This window comes from Cupressus sempervirens, chromosome 3 (genome assembly GCF_028749045.1).
Source record: "Cupressus sempervirens isolate cs-2001-9-10 chromosome 3, ASM2874904v1, whole genome shotgun sequence".
Taxonomy (NCBI): domain Eukaryota; kingdom Viridiplantae; phylum Streptophyta; class Pinopsida; order Cupressales; family Cupressaceae; genus Cupressus; species Cupressus sempervirens.
Genome location: NC_143120.1, coordinates 1,114,788,035 through 1,114,806,029, shown reverse-complemented (window position 1 = coordinate 1,114,806,029; position 17,995 = coordinate 1,114,788,035). Strand labels below are relative to the sequence as shown.

Genomic DNA, 17,995 nt, shown 5'->3' with positions numbered 1-17,995 from the left:
CACACTATGGTTAAACACTAGAAGGAGGTGAGGTAAGGCAACTCATGGTAACCACTTGCAATTTTCGCACAAAGGTAAAATGAGACTTTTTGAGTGGTCTCCAAAGTCAACAGAAGGAGCTTAGGGGTTGGAAAAGACCCCCAACCCATACCCATACCCCTTGGGTATAATTATTTCATGTTTTAAAGCCTTAGGAATAGGTTTAGAGCCAAACAAAGCTAGGAAATAATTAGGACCCACTAACAACTCTAAAAAGAAGATTAAGCACTAATCCAGATTAAGGGTGACTAAACTTGATTAAGAACCCAATAAGAAAACTGACACTAACTTAAACCAACTTAGGTCCATGGGTTACACAGCTAACCCTAACTAGCATGCTAAGGAGCACAAACAATTCACGAGTGTCAACCGACACTAAAAGAACATAGTTACGAACATTAACATTTACTGATCACAAAGAGATACATACATACATCTCACAATACAATACTTGAATTACGAACAACAAGGTTTCCAAAATTAGCACATAGAGATCAATTCTATTCCTCTGTCGGTTTCCTCGACTAAAATATCTACACACTCATTGCACACATCAGTAGTCCCGAAAATCACATGTACATATATACATATCAGAAATTCACATAAATTGAAACATACATCAATCAGGGTTTCTTGCATCCTACTTATATCCTTAATCATAAAGGTTCCAAAATCAATGTGTTAATCCTAAATTTTATTTAATTCATCAACATACAGATACATAAAGCATTAAATGACGGACATCAAATATCTGAAAATAACATCACACAACATGAAATAATATGATATGTTCAAGTATCTGATAATGTCTCGACATCTCGAGTCGTGAGTGACAAAAAGATAAAGTAACAACTAAGGCTACGAAGGGTCGGGGCGAGGCCTCACATCCTCCCCCACTAGGCATGAACTTCCTCCTGGAGTTCATCAAAAGATAAGGGTATAGAGATCGCATCTGTGCTGCATCCTCCAAAGAAATCATGACCTCATCATAACATTCCCACTAGACCCTAACTTGGTCCAGCTCTCGACCTCGAGGAGCTAGGGTCTGTCGGGCAATAATATGGATAGTCGCTAGCGCTAACTGGCCGACCAACTCCACCTGTAGCCTCAATAACTATACCCTGATGCTCAATCTGGCGGTTGTCGATCATTGCGAAAACTTTGTGGGGCCTGCCCATGTCTCCAACTGTTGACTCTAACAAAGCCCCTCTCTGACCACTAGATGGTTGTCCCTGTGAACACTATCTAGCTATGTGACCCATGCCACCACAACTGTAGCATGATCCTTGGGTATAAGATCGTGCATCCTGTGATCCAAATTGTTGTGGGCCTCCTAACCTGCTAGACCCACTATATCCACCCCTGGAAGACTGTTGAGTCTGCATTGACTGTGACTGTGGGGTATGTACTCTCTGATCCTGTTGTGATTGCCACTACTTGGGCTCGAAGCCCTGGTAACCCTGTGAGAGTTCCTGTTGTTGCTGCTGAGACTGTTGGCCCTTAGAGGACCCTGGTGTATAATTTTGATTCCCTTTCCAAGGGGGTTTCTGTCAGGTAGAGTTTCAGTTCTGAGATCGATCCCGTGATTCCTGTCTACCCCGAGTATCCTCTTCCACTAGTGCTATCTCCACTACCTATCTGAAGGTGGTAGGGAAGGCCATCCGAATTGGACCCTGAAGTGAGAAATTCAAACCCATGATAAAATGATGTACCCATAGTTTCTCGTCCTTCATATATTCCACATAAGGAAGGAGCTCGAGAAACTTGCTCTCATACTGTGCCACTGTAAGACCTCTCTGATAAAGAGAATGAAACTCCTCTATCTGTTTCTGTCGGAAATGCTCAGACAAGTACCTCTCTCAAATTTTTTTTAGGAATGATTCCCATGTGAGGGTATCCATCCTCACTCCACCTATGATCTCCTCCTGATGCCACCAGTTGGAGGCATCCCCTCTCAACTGATGAATTGCTAGGCATGCCTTTAGATTACTCCCATAAGGGCGTAACCCAAAGCACCGATGTAGGCTTTGCAACCATGCCTCTACTACTGTCCCCTCAGTGGAACCCATAAATAATGGTGGCCCAAGTCGAATCAATTCCCTAATATCATCTCCTACATATCTAGGAGGTATGTCAAGTGGGGGTCTTCTCTGGTGTATTGACTCACCTTCATGCTCATCCTAACCCTCTATATGTCTTGGTGGGGGACTCCTAGTCCTCTCTCTAACTCTGGGCTTGCCTCCTCCAGGTCCCTCTGCTTCCACTATTGGAATCTGCTAAACTGGCTGAACCACAGGTACTACTCTCTATTGAACTACACCAATCAAAGTTTGAAGTGCATCTATAATGTCCTGGTTCAGGTTTGGTGGTGGTGGAGGTGGAGGTGGAGGTGGTGGTGGTGGAGGTGGTCCATCCCCCTATCTCGCTCTATCACCTCTCGCCCTACGACCTCTGCCTCGTGGGTTGCTTCGAGTAACAGGAGGCATCCTACACAGTTTATTATTTTGTTTTAAGTTTTCAGAAGCATAAGGGTTTAAGGTTCCTAGTGTTGAAACACGGGCTCTGATACCAAAATGTCATGCCCAAACTATGAGGGCGAAAACACACTCTTTTTTTTTTTTAATTATAATAATTAGAGTGCTCAAAGTTTTAATCTGATTCCTACAAGAGAAGAAAAGGTTTACTACAATTCATCTAAGGTTTAAAACTCTAGTGGAGGAATACATCATTAAGATTGATATCAATCATAAGATACGTTATTTTATTAGCTTACAACAATATGAAACAATTATTTAAATGATAATGTAAATGTATTTGAAATTTAGATTAATTGAAAGATATCTAAATCAAAAACAACTATAAATCTCTTTGACAAATATTGATTGGCAATCTAACCGATATTGTAAAGTCACTTTTAAGAAAAAAAATTAACTAAAATTAAAATTGAATATAAATATCTAAAATTTATTAACTTTAAACATTTCAACTATCTTAACATAAAAATTAACTATCTAATCTTACTAAATTTAAATTTCATTTACTAACAACTAACTAAATCTAATACATACTAACTAAATATAGATCAATAACTAGTTTAAAAAAATATATTAGAAGAGAACTATAGTTCCACAAGTTAAATGATGATAGAACCTATAATTTAGCACAATACATAATTTATAACAAAATTAAACTTATCCTTTTAATTCTAATAAGATCACCATTCAATTAACGCCAAATTAAAACTATAATTGCTACTAAACTATATTAAAATATATATCTATTTAAAAAAATACTAACTAATTAAAACCTAAACTATATTACATTTAATAATAATTTGATACTAAACTAACTTAATTTGATATAAAAATAACTAAATTTACCTTTACAAAGTTAAACAAAACTAGATTAAAATAACAACTAACTTTAATGACTAATACTAAAATGAATATTACTAAATTAAATAAATATTAAAATTTAAACAAAAGACTTTGCATAAGTTAAGGCTAACTAAAAAAAAGAATTAAGAAATTAATTTAACTTGAATTAGACTAACTTAAAAAACTTTAATTCTTTAACTAATATAAAATATACTTACAAAACCAACAATAGAAAAGCTAAAACAAACTTTCATAACCTAAGCTAATTAACTATTTAAATAAGTTTTAAACTAACTACTAAGACTAACCCCTATACTAACTACCCCTAGTAACACCTAACATCTAGCCTATACTAACTCTCCCTCACATCCTACCCTACTCCCTTAACTTATTTCTAACCCAACAACAAACCTAACCACTAATCATCAACTTAACCCCCCCTGCCATGCGTCCCATTGGCCTCCTCTCAGCCCTACGCTTCCCCAAGTGCTTGATAAGTGCACTGGCCTTAGTACTGACCTTGCGTCAGTACCCCTATCCCAAGGTGGCCGCCCAAATACATTATACTTGATTTATTTTTCATTTGAAATTTCAAAGCACTTCTACCCAAAACCAAAGTCATGCGAATTTTATGGAGGGACAGGGGGATGACGTCATCTGCTATGATGACAAAAGACTTTGCAAGAAAATTTAAACTTTTAAATTCCTCCCTCCATACTGACATCCATGGAAGAGGGTAAGGCATTAAAGAAACAAAGTTTTATAGGTGAGTTTTAGGATATTAGATATATGATGTGATAAAAAAAAAAAATTTGAATTTCCTTTGTAAATTTAACTATCATAACAATGCTTTTTTTTTCTATTTTGTTTAATTTTAAAATTTAAATAAAAAGATCATTTAAAGAATATTCTCTGTTGTTCAAACCCATTTAATTCCTTCTCCCATACAAAAGGCAGAGAGTTTTACTCTCTTGCAACACTTTTTTTTTTTTGATGAAATTTTTTCTAAGTATAACATTTTCAGTTGATTGATAACCAAAGGGGAATTAATTTTTTTCTTTTCAAAGCAAATCTATAAGGACTTATTACAACTTAATATACCAAGAGTATGGATTTTTCGTTTTAAATCAATAATGCAAGAATTGTTTTACTCAAATAATCATGCAACCTGAATCTATATCCATGATCATAATTTTCATTTTCAACATAGGGGAAAAAAAACTTGAAATTTTACCAAATTGAACATTATCAATTCCATCCTATTTTGAGAGTCATCCATCTAAATTTAAATCACGAATAATTCACATGATAACCAATTATACTCAAAACACCAATTTTATTGGCAAACCTGATTCAAAGGCTCAGTCGGGAAAGAACCAGGAAGAAAACTCGGCTTCGTTGCCATTTACAACAAAGTTTAAAATACAATTTACAATAGGATATCAATCCCAATTTTCAACAATTTAATTGAATTTTCTTCATGACCCTCATCAAGGGATTTATAATGTTTTCTGCAACACATTTCTAGTAGCATGGAGGGAACAGAATCTGATTGAGTGACAACCAAGCATAACCAAGAGACAATCAAACAAGCATAATCATACATGTTTTACACAATAGGATTCACAATGAATCAAAACTAGGGAAAGGTGGATTCTTCCAACTAGGAGAAGTCAAGCACAACACCAAACAGATGCCCAATCGGGGCTATATACCAAGAACTTTCGTTCTTCCATTTCAACATACCATAATCATACAAGGTTTGTGCTGATAGGTAGGGGCCCATAACACCCTACCCTTTCTCCCTCTTCTCATCCTAAGAAGAGACTCTACACTGGTTGGAGTCCGACTAAATAGACCTTTCCCAAAATTGGTCACTTCTACCCTCTCCAAGGGTGAGTAATACCAAAACACCCATGCAAGAAAAATCTCAAAATTGCAAACATAAACATGAAAGGAAATCATTCAAAAATAACATGGTTTTCAAAGCTTCCCAACATACCCACAAACATACAAACATTGAAACAACAACAAGGTAGCATAAGCATGAAACAAGAATGAAATCTGAACAAGGGAGATGAGAATTCCAACCTTCACAAAGAGGTAATGGAAATGAACAAGTTTGAGTAGAGTTTCCACTTCCTTCCTTCAATCTTCAAAAACTCCTCTCTAAATGTAGAGATTGGGTAACAACCTCAACTAGACCAAGAAGGGCCTCTAAATAAGCCTCAAACTCAACCACCCAAAAGGATCAATAAATTCTCCCACCCACTAACAATTCTAGAAACTCCTAACTCAACCCACACTATGGTTAAACACTAGAAGGAGGTGAGGTAAGGCAACTCATGGTAACCACTTGCAACTTTCGCACAAAGGTAAAATGAGACTTTTTGAGTGGTCTCCAAAGTCAACAAAAGGGGCTTAGGTGTTGGAAAAGACCCCCAACCCATACCCATACCCCTTGGGTATAATTATTTCATGTTTTAAAGCCTTAGGAATAGGTTTAGAGCCAAATAAAGCTAGGAAATAATTAGGACCCACTAACAACTCTAAAAAGAAGATTAAGCACTAATCCGAATTAAGGGTGACTAAACTCAATTAAGAACCCAATAAGTAAACTGACACTAACTTAAACCAACTTAGGTCCATGGGTTACACAGCTAACCCTAACTAGCATGCTAAGGAGCACAAACAATTCGCGAGTGTCAAGTGACACTAAAAGAACATAGTTACGAACATTAACATTTACTGATCACAAAGAGATACATACATACATCTCACAATACAATACTTGAATTACGAACAACAAGGTTTCCAAAATTAGCACATAGAGATCAGTTCTATTCCTCTGTTGGTTTCCTCGACTAAAATATCTGCACACTCATTGTGCACATCAGTAATCTCGAAAATCACATGTACATATATACGTATCAGAAATTCACATAAATTGAAACATACATCAATCAGGGTTTCTTGCATCCTACTTATATCCTTAATCATAAAGGTTCCAAAATCAATGTGTTAATCCTACATTTTACTTAATTCATCAACATACATATACATAAAGCATTAAATGACGGACATCAAATATCTGAAAATAACATCACACAACATGAAATAATATGATATGTTCAAGTATCTGATAATGTCTCGACATCTTGAGTCGTGAGTAAAAAAAAGATAAAGTAACAACTAAGGCTACAAAGGGTCGGGGCGAGGCCTCACAAAAAAGTAAGGAATACTGATGTTTTAATAAGAGAACTAAGACTACTATTCAAAGCACAAATGTAAGAATAGCTGATAATTTTAGAACTCAGGAATGAATACTTGATTACAATTTTGATGAAGAGACTAATCCACGACCTACCAAAAAAAATGTTGATCTAGAATTATTTTATGAGACTTACATTAATTTGTAGAATGAAGGTTGGAGAGAAGAACAAAGAGAAGAACCAAGATCTGAACCTAGAACTGAAATTAGAGTTGAAGCGATGACACCTAATAGAAACCTAATGAATAATCACCCTACTTATCAGATTATTGTTAGAAAAGATAGTTGAGTTATGACAAGAAACAAACAAGAAGAACTATGTTTGATTTCTCAAGTTGAACCTAAAAGTTCCAATGAAGGCAGTAAAGATGATTTTTGGATTAAAGCTATGAAAGAACTAGATCAGATTGAAAATAATAATACATGGGAATTGGTTCCTAGACCTAAGGATAAGAATGTTATTGTAACTAAGTGGGTATTTAGTAATAAGATGAATGAACAAAGTGAGGTTGTGAGAAACAAAGCAAGATTGGTATGTAAAGGTTATTCATGGCAAGAAGATATTCATTTTGAGGAAACATTCACACCTATTGCTAGAATAGAAACAGTTGGAATTTTTTGTCATATGCATCTAACAAGAAATTCAAATTCTATCAGATGGATGTAAAATCAACCTTTCTAAATGGTGAACTAGAAGAAAAGGTATACATTAAGCATCCTATTGGTTTTCCTCTAACACATAATAGAGACATGGTATGTAAATTGAAGAAAGAATTGTATGGATTGAAACAATCACCTAGAGCATGGTATGTGAGATTGGATAAGTATTTGTCAAGTTTGGGATTTACTGAAGGTAATGTAGATAGTAACCTGTATTTGAAAAAGATTGACAATGGCTTACTAATTGTTGAAGTATTTTTGGATGATGTAATCCTCGGAGGAGATCATGAGGAAAGTGAACCATTTGTAGAAGAAATGAAGAAGGAATTTGAGATGAGTATGACTAGTGAGATGAAGTATTTCTTGGGATTACAGATTGTTTAAAACAAAGATGGTATGTTCACATCACAAGCTAAGTATCTCAAAGATTCGTTGAAGAAATTTGGTTTGGAAAGTTATAAACCTCTTGAAACACCTATGGTTATTGATCATAAATTATCTAGCAAAGATGAAACCCTTAAAGTTGAGCAGAAAAAGTATAGATCTATGATATATGGATTATAATATAATCTAACACACACTAGACTTGATATAGCTAATGCAATTGGTATTGTGGCAATATTTCAAACTAATCCTAAAGAATCACATTATGCAATAGTAAAATGAATTTTTAGATATTTAAATGGTACACCTAATTTTAGATTATGGTATGATAGATCAAATGACTTTAACTTATGTGCATTCAATGATGAGGATTGGAAAAGAAGTGTAGATGACACAAAAGGCACTAGTGGTGGAGAATTCTTCTTGGGAGGAAGATTGATTTCTTGGCTAATAAAGAAACATGATTGTATTTTATAGAGCACAACATAAGCAAAGTATATAGCAGCAACAAATAGTTGTAATCAATTATATGGATGAAAAAAATGCTGGAAGATATTGGGATTGAGTTTATAGAGCCTGTTATTATAGATTGCTATAATACAAGTATAGTGAGTATGTAAAAGAATCTAGTTTCACATTCTAAAACAAGGCATATATCTATTATGTATCATTTTTTTAGAGAGAAATGTATAGAGAAAGGGATCATATTAGAGTATGTCAGTACAAAGGAGTAGATAGCAGACATATTTACAAAACCTTTGCCAAAGGATACATTTGATTACGTGAGAGGTATGTGTGGGCTTATGCCCCATTATACTTTTGACTAGTTGATGCAGAGATTGCATTAGTCTAGTGGTAGTAGAACACTATTTCTTTTATCTAAATTGGATGTTTGATGCTTCCTCTATGGGGGAGTATCTATGTTTAAGTTGAGTCATGAAGGACTCTTGGTAACTGGTATTTAACAAAGTCTTTGGACACTTGAGCTTATTGCATATCTTATGTAGTGAATTGACAACCTTTGTCATTGATTTCAATGGGGTAGAGTCACACATGAAAAACATCTTTTAATATGAATGTTTGAAAATATCTTATGAGGAGAGTAACACATGAAAAATACTTTGATATGTATATTGATGTCAATGGGAGAGTGAGATCAATGTTCCTAAGGAAGTGAGATTTGATAGGTGGTTTCAAAGATTTGATTGATGAAGAGGATTTCAAAAGATGTTAGTGTATGGGGGTGATTAACACCTTTCTTATGGAAGATGATTATAATACATATGACATTCATGGACAACGTGAATTGGGGAGTTGTTGTAGCAGAGACTTTTGGTATTCATGGAACTTAGATGTTTTTCATCTATGTTGCCATCAATGCCAAAGGGGGACATTGTTAAACATGAATTATGATGATATTCCTATGGGGGAGTATCCTAGCATTGTTGGAGACATAATTCATAGGTTGTGTTGCATTCATGACCAAGTTTGTCATTGATATTAGCGTACTAATTATTCTGTGAAGATTGGCATAGCAACAGATAGAGATTGGCTTCATGAGGATTGAAGATTTAAGATAATTAAGCTTATAATGCCAACTTGGAATATTGTTCTATAGAGTGCCTACATGGTATAGTTGTAATACCCCAAAATTGGCTCATTGCCATGATCACCAATTCTGGTCTATTTTGATCAATTCTAAGACCTATTCTAATAGGCAATTCTCATTCTAATTGTCACTACTTGACTTAATTGACAGATATAGAAAACCCTAATTTGCATTCATCGTGCTTGTTATTTAATTCCTATAGTATTTACTCATATTAGTCACATTGAAATCTATTGATTAATATTTAATTTAATTATTAAGTATTCATACTTTAATTAAATTAAATTATACCTTAAGGCTAATGTACTAAGGAATTAAATTTATTTAATTTAATAAATATGCTTATTTTGATTAATTAAACAAGGTTATTTAATTAAATAGGAAGTCATCACTAATTAATTAAATGAAATTATTTAATTAAGTGAAAAAGGCATTTGTGAGTTCATATCTCACTTATTAAATTAAATAATCTCTTCAAAATTCTCTCTTTAGCTCTAAATGAAAACTCTAAGTGAACTCTCTCTTGAATTGGAAACAATCTAGTTAACTTGCTCTCACACTTATGACAAGTTCAGTTAACTGCTCATCACACTCATATCAGAAACAGTCTACTTCACCTGCACAAGGAAGTTTCCATCTTAACTGAATCTTTGCTTCAATCCTGACCGTTGATCCAAGGTGATCTCACCCGTTGATGGATTCCAGGAATTCTATTTAAGGAACTCCTAATTCTTCATTACAGAGGTTGAATTTTCATGCTATTGAATCGTTGTCGAATTGAGTACTCACCTTATTTTCTAGTTTCCACATTGCTATCATTTTAGATTCTCATCTAGCTTAACAATGCATACATCTAGTTTAATTTATTTTATTGTTTAATAAAATAAATTGCATCTCTCATTTAGAGTAAATTTGCACATTCATATAGCTTAATTGCATTCAAATCCTTTGTTCTTAGAGAGTCCGGTTGCCTACCTCTCAAATCTGAGGACATTAATTAGGCAAATCCTTCTAGATAGAAGGCAACAAGTTGCTCTGTTGGTTCTTCTTGGATGAACTATTCCATGTTTATTCTAGGATGATTCTGCAGGTAATGACCATGTTGAAGTGTCTGTGAGGATCAGAGGCCCTCATTTCATAGGTACAATAGTTAAGAGCACATGTAGAAAGATGAAGACATTATAGAGTTACTGATGATTTAGTAAGGGCAGTATTCAAGCTAAGTTTATGGATAATAGTATCTATTTTTTGGATTATATCTCCTTACAGAGATAGAATGGAGTGATGCAAACTTGGACAAAGGTAGAAGACATGATGAAGATGATGTGGTCAAATGTGCACATCTAGATGAGCATTGAGTGAAGAGTTATGAAGCCTATGAGTCAATAGGTTATGTATAATTGTAAAATGATGTAATATTATAATCTAATGTGTAAATGTAATATCTTAAGATGGTCTTATATTATTATTGTAAATTGGAGAAGCCTCAAGGCTGACTTAATAATATGTTTTAGGACTTAGTATAAATGAAGGATGATTTCCTTGGTTTTAATCATCGAGTGTGGATATTTGTGTAATGTGAGTATACAAACTTGTATGTGAGATCCAGTGAACTTGATAAAGAGTATATTTTTTTATCCTTCTATTAATTTTCAAAATAGTATGTATAAGCCCCTTTTTCTTTGGTCATTAAAAAATTGCATTTTATGAGGAAGCAGAAAGAGAGTAGAGGAATATCTATCATCTCTAGATAGAGAAATGATTACAAAGAGTTAGGAAGTTGAAGCCTCTACATTCCCTTTGTTGGCCTTCTTGGCATTTTCTTGGCCTTCCTGATGAACTTTCATATCCACGAAGATAGCCACCAAGTTGTCTCCATCGGGGACATGCACATTATTTGAATGAATCATTCACTATCTATGGTCTTTGCCAATGTTTTGATCACATCAGATCATGGTTGCATCTTCTATGAAGCCTTAGAAAACATCCCATCCAAGGCAGTTAACTTGTAGAGTTCAGAAACTTAGAAATTGGAAGGATATGTTGCTTCATCAATGAAGTCTTGGTATGAGGTCTTTATATGTTCAATATCAACAACCTCTCCACTCTTTCTTGTATGGGATTATGTATGGAGAACACTAAGATATTTGTAATCTATTTCCTCCTTTTTTATGGACTCATACACTTTCCTCAGATGTTTCTCAACCCTGAGTATGTTTTCATTTTTGAATTTGAGTGACTGCATCTAATGTATTAGAGGCTCTTTACCAGTCTCCAGTATTCCTAGATTGACAACATTCTCAACCATTAAGCTTATGGTGTCCTACAGTACGCACATGTGTTCCTTGTATTTTCAATTCTTTGAGGTTAATAAAACAAAACTTCCTTACAAATATTGCCAAGCCTCTTAATTAGTTGTAATCCTCTCACTTTCATGTCCTCAACCCATCCTCACCTAACCTATCCAAAATCTCTATTTTCCTACAACCTAGAAAGAAAGTCCTTGATTTTCTCTGTTGATGGGTCAAATGGTTTGGGGGCAAAAGAATCTCTTGAAAAATTGGAGAGTGGAGCTAATAGTGTCCAATATATTTGGATAATTTTTTATAGGATGCCTTCAAATGGGCCTTTGACAACTTCATCTCATCCAAACCTTCCTCCACTTGTTGTTAACTGAATTTATACTTGCCCACGGTGGTATTTATCATCCCTTGGAGGCCCAATATCAAAGGTTTGGATGTTAACATCTGCTAGAGAGAGGCCTACTTTTTTTCCTTCGCCCTGAGCTTAAGATATTTCCATCACCACATTCCTTGTGTCAACATCTCTCCCTAAGGCGCCTAGGGTACGAGCCTTCTTGGTCTTCTAAAATAGGGGGCAGTGGATTCACCACATGTGTAATTAGATCTTTAGGATGGGTACTCTCCTCTTCCTCTCTAGAGTTTTCTCCAACCACAACTCAACAATTAGGATGTTGAGCAAGGACTAGAGGGAGTCCACATCGAAATGTTTCCTCACCATAGGAGAAGTATGTTTCTATTTTGTAGAAAGAGGAAATACAACTATTTTAGAAGTACCTATAACAAGGGTGTTACCTTGACTTCCTTGGATTTCTTGTGTTTGCAAGCCTCTATTGAGTCCATCATAGGGTTGGTTCTCGTTAGAACCATCCAATTTAATCACTTCTACACCCACACCTTTCTCTTTCTCTACCTCATGTTCCTTATTCTTTCTCTTTATCCTTTTCCTCCTCCTTCGTTGATCCTATTTTCAAAGTAGGGCTGAATCAAAATATTCTTTTTCTGAAGGTTAGTCTCCTCCACTAGCAGTCTATGAAGGTGTAGATATGATGAAGTTGGTTGTGGTAGAGCTTGTAGCAGCATCAGGATAGGCCTGGGTTGGTTTGGAGGAAGAGGGTGAGGCACATGTTCTTTTCTACATTGCCTTAATCCATTCCACCCATTTATTAGTCCTCTATATTATACCAACCATCAAATCTTCCAGGTTTTGCGTTGTAGGCCCCATAAGTGGTGTAGAATCAATGCAAGTTCCCTTACTTTTGTTCAAATATGTGATAGTTGCATATGAAAACCATCAAATTCAATGCCATCTTCATCAATATTCATATTTGTTAGGATTTAAAGAGATAGAAATAACAATTACATGCAAATATATTTAATATTAGAAAATAATAATGAACACAAAAGAGAACACAAGACATAAAGACTTAACATGGTTCACCCAATCCCTAGGCTACATCCACCAAACATTATTATCCAATGATTACAACCTGATTACAATCTATGATCTATTATAGCTCAATACTGTTGCAAGAAGCTATTATTGCATCACACCTTATCATTTCCCTAGCCCCAAGCCTTTTTATACAAGATTTTTTTCCACTTACAAAATTAGTGTTAGAATAATTATGGCATGTTGACCCTTGGGAAAATACCCAAAAAAAAGGCCCAATAAAATATTCCAAGAGGTACACCCCCAAACCTCTACTCAGGGCCCAATCCAGCCCTGAACCCCACTAAAGAATTATGGAGAGTATACAGTACTTCCCTGATCAGTCATCACAAACTAACAACGTCGTACAACTTGATTTTTTGTATAGTTAAACTTGAGTAGAATCTTTCTCTACTCTTAATTTCATCAACACAATCTGCCCAAAAGTTTCCTGTCATGGGGACATGCATGAAGCTCAAACCCAATGTTAGATAATCTTTAATATAGTTCATTACGTTGAATTTTGATCTTATTACCTCCTAGGAGTCCAATTTGCACCTCTCACCGAATGCCTTTAACATATTCTTGGTGTTTGAACATGATGCACAAGAATAGGCCCCAACTATGATTGGGAAAGGGATACCCACCTTTTGCACATCTACACACAAAGTGCTTACCTATAGAATTTGGCCATAGAGCTCAATCAAAACAATCATGTTGTCTAGCTATCTTGGTAGCTTCCAAGGGTAGTCACCAAACCCAACTCCCGTGATGTATGTAAATGAAGGGAACTAAATGAAATAGCTTATGAATTAGGTCATGACGAAGACAACTTCTAGAGATAACCTCCTTTCAAGGCACTCGTGGAGTTCTCTCCACAACCTCATGGTGAAGGCATCATTTACTTTAATGAACTTTGCATAATTGTTATATAGTTGGAGGTAGGGGTAGAAGTCATAAACTTGAATGTCTTTGTCGCACTCTTCTACATGAGGGAGTCCGGGCTACAGATGAATAGTAGCTAGGGCATATATTAAATACGAGGACATGAAGAGTTTCCTCTAAGTCTTTTCTATCTGCAACCATCCAAACAATTTCTCACTGAGGATCTGAGCTCAATCCACATACTCTCCTTTTGCATACTACTTACACCACTACAAAGTTTAGGACGTCTTCATCCCCCTTTAACCTATGCAAGAGCACCAAAATCTCAACAATCTCCCTCTTTAGATTTGTGCCAAAAAGTATTTTCGATAGCTTGCTACCATTTTGCCTCTCGTGGAAGTGTCTCCAATATAAACACTCCAAAAACTTTTCTCTTGTGAATATAAGATAGGCCATGTACACATTGTTGTCTCATAGCCTCTCACCAGTGAAAACTCAAAAAAGAAAAAAAAAAAAAAAAAAGGAAAGAAAAACCCATAATAATAAAGTGAAAGTTTGTACATTATAAAGACTTCAAAAATGATATTTTAAACTTCACCCACATAATTTTTTTTAGCTTTGAACCTTGTCTAAATAGATTTCTCAAAACAGGCCAGTGTCATGGGCTAATCCATGGATGACCCACCGAAATTGACTTCCGGGCACGCACAACCATAAAAAGCTTAGCTTGACCGTTTCTGCCATTGCAAAGCCCTGGTCAGACTTGTTGATTCTCACGAACACACACAGCTTCATTTCCATCCTCAAATGCCGGATAAAAGACCAAAGTTGGGTTTGAGGGTCCACATCAGAAATTTTGCTAACATGTGAAACCAGGACTTTGTAGCGCGGAATTGACCAGGCTACAGACTCAGCGGGGCCGACAGTGGCCCCATTTCAACAATAAAGTTTCCAAAATCAATTCCAGATTTATTCTTACACGGAGCAAGACGGCATCGTTGACGAATTCGCTCTTTGAAACATGGTCAAAACTACGATTCTCAATGGGAGGAGAAAAAACAGAGCAAAGGAATGGATTCATATTCATATTGATGGTTTGTGATGTTTTTGTGAAGTAAATGGGGGCGAAGAAATCCTCCAAGTCTTGGAAGCTCTTCGGGATGCCTTTCTGGAACAACCCACCAGAGCCGGAGGATACCCAGCCGATTGTTTATGAAAGCCATCATCATAACAATCCCAATGGGGGCAATTCTATTTCTAGTAATCGCAGGCATCGCTCCTTGGCCGCCATGGCAAGAGCTTCTCTGCTTACATGGCGGAGTCTCAGACTTAATCCTGACAAGAAGCTCTTCTTTCTCTGTAGGCTTTTAAACAAGCCCTTTTTCCCCATATTTTTAATGTTTTCTTCTTCATTTTTGGGTCTTAAAGTTGGATTATGGGATATGTAGATGAACCTGGTAAACAAGTATCCAGTGCTGTGAGGATCAAGAATGTCAGCCGCTCATATGTGGCTTTTAAGGTGGGTTTAATTTGAGAATTTTGGTTTTCAAACCCTGTTTTTATGACGAATGTTAAGTTTACTATGCGAGGTCTGCCATAGATGAATGGATTGTTTACTAATTACTCCATGTCTGATCCCTTCAAATGATGTTTACAAATATTGTACAGTGAAAATAGCAATTGATTGAAAGTAAGAGATTTGTTTTGACTTTTGGTGGCGTCTGATTGTGATTCAGTTTCAAACAAATGCTCCAAAGAGTTGTTTTATGCGACCTCCTAATGGTGTTCTTGCTCCCAAAGAGACCATACTTGCCTCAGGTAATTATATTGTTGTATTCATTCTGGTCAAATTGGGGCTTTCTGCTATGTACGTTATGTCTAATGGCAGAGTTGCTCTGCAGTTGTGAAGTTTGTGGAACAGCCAGATCATCCTGATGAAAAGAAGAGTACCAAGGATAAGTTTAAGATTGTTAGCTTGAAGGTGAAAAAGGGCACCGAGTATACTCCTGAATTGGTAAGCAATATCTTTTATTCATGCTTTTGGGTGATGGATCATTGAGTATGATTTGAAACTGATAAACTCTCACACAACAATATTACTCAGAAAGGTGAATAGAATATCATAGATTGTAAGAATCTGTTATCGTTAAGCAATATCTTGTCCTGGACTTCGGCTTATTTCAGTAATTTAAATTTTTCTGCAATTGACTAAATAGGTTTTCATTTCTTGTGTATTCTTCCGGCTTTTGTGTGTTAGTTTGAGGACAATAAAGATATGGTGTTCGTGGAGAGAGTGCTCCAAGTAGTCTTTCTCGATCCTGAACACCCTTCAAAGGTATTTTCCCTAATCATATCATATCGTTCCCCTATATATCTTATAATATAGAAATGTTGATGCTAAAAATTTACACACAGTTGAAAATCTGAAGTACTGAGAATTCGAATGAATTGTGGAATCTGCATATAAAGTATTTCCAAAATACAAGAAGATATCGAATGTTGCTCTTTGATGGGGATTGTCTATACCGGGCCCTTTTCTAAATTATGGTTGTTGAAATATTTTGTGAAGGAACTGGAGAAACTGAAGAAACGGATAGCTGAAGCTGAAGCTCTTAAACAAACCCAGAAGGCTCCTCAAGATGACAAGCCAGCAATACCAGCAGCTCCTCGAGAAGGAGTTATAGATGAATGGGTCGGTTTAGGCCTGAATATGTCTTTTTTTACAATTACATATGTATATGCAATGCAATTTACCTTCTTGTTTTGGTTTTCTATGAAGGCATAAGTGAAAATAAACCTATTCTGATACCTGAATGTGATTTTATTACCTTGCAGAAAGAACGGAGAGAGAGATTTCTTGCCAAGCATCAGGATGAAGTTGTAGATTCCCTCTAAATTTTGCCTCAATTTGTTCATATTTCCACCTTATTTACTTGGTTTACTTCTTAAAGTATGTATTCCAATGCAGAAATAGATTGGCTTTCTTCTAGTTGATGAAGATGCATTTTCCAATGATATATTTGTGCTACTACTCAATGTATTTGATTTTATGAGAACAGCATGCATAATTCCTTTGTAAAGTTGTCGAGCTTTTGCCAGATCTATATGTTTTAGTTCTATCTAAGAATTGATGATGGGATTTCAAAGAAAAGCTCCTTTTCATTTCAACTTTCAAGAGCTGTCTTTTTTGCAGTTCTGCACGCAAGGATGGAATCTGTAACAAAGTATAGACTTGCGTCTATTTTGAAACTTATATTACTTGATATCATTTTTCATAGAGCTTACAGCTATTAAGGCTGTCATTAATTCTTATTCTTTGGGGATTACTTCAGCTGCAGATACCTCATTGTAAATAATTTTTTCGACATGCTACATTATGAACTTGACAGCATTAGTGCATTGCCTTGGGCCATGCTGGTGTGGCTACTGGCTCTCTAAAGAGCAGGAATTCAATCACAGATCACTGGTTCAGAAATAACTATCCATGTTTAAAAGAGCTATCTGTTGAAAATGCTAAGTACACCTTAAAAAAAATAGTGGGCATGCTAGCATCCGGTGAAACATAGGTAATCAAACAAGTCATTTAGGTTGAGGGTTTTCTATGAATTGTATCAACTTTTATTGCCACAAATTGCAGCACAGGTAAGAGGTGGATATCTATACCTAGGGTTTCTTCTTTTACACCCCTTATTGGAACTGTGAACTACTTAGTCATGCGACCAAAGTGCATGCAGAAGAATTCAAATTCATTTGCCATTCATTGTGGAAATCTGCTACCGTTAACCTTGATTGCTTTTTCATGGTTATAACTTCCTTCTTATGCCAAGCGCATGGGTATAATAGTAAGCATGCATGATCTATGAGAAAATCGAGTAAAGCACAATTGGCAATGAATGATCAGTAAACACCTAAGAATTACAAAATTTGTACAAATCACCCAGGTTCTTCATTTCACAATTTGGAGGCACTCGGTTGAATTTTTTTGTTTCATTGTTGTCAACACAAACATGAACAAACAAAGATTGTTATGCTCAACAA

General features: G+C 35.6%; 1 protein-coding gene across 1 annotated transcript; it reads left to right on the top strand.

The window, feature by feature from the left end:
- The first annotated feature begins 15,066 nt into the window (after positions 1–15,066).
- LOC149570691 (vesicle-associated protein 4-1-like) lies at positions 15,067–17,108 on the top strand. Its single transcript, XM_089823233.1, has 7 exons — positions 15,067–15,316; positions 15,406–15,476; positions 15,694–15,775; positions 15,859–15,971; positions 16,215–16,292; positions 16,527–16,649; positions 16,793–17,108. The coding sequence occupies exons 1-7, from the start codon at positions 15,076–15,078 to the stop codon at positions 16,850–16,852; spliced, it is 768 nt and encodes a 255-aa protein (XP_089679359.1). The 5' UTR covers positions 15,067–15,075; the 3' UTR covers positions 16,853–17,108.
- Positions 17,109–17,995: the final 887 nt, after the last annotated feature.

Excerpts from the sequence above, each read along its gene's own strand:
- LOC149570691 (XM_089823233.1), top strand. The coding sequence starts at position 15,076 with ATGGGGGCGAAGAAATCCTCCAAGTCTTGGAAGCTCTTCGGGATGCCT. Across the intron at positions 15,776-15,858 it reads AGAGACCATACTTGCCTCAG|TTGTGAAGTTTGTGGAACAG; the intron begins GTAATTATATTG and ends GTTGCTCTGCAG. Across the intron at positions 16,650-16,792 it reads AAGGAGTTATAGATGAATGG|AAAGAACGGAGAGAGAGATT; the intron begins GTCGGTTTAGGC and ends ATTACCTTGCAG.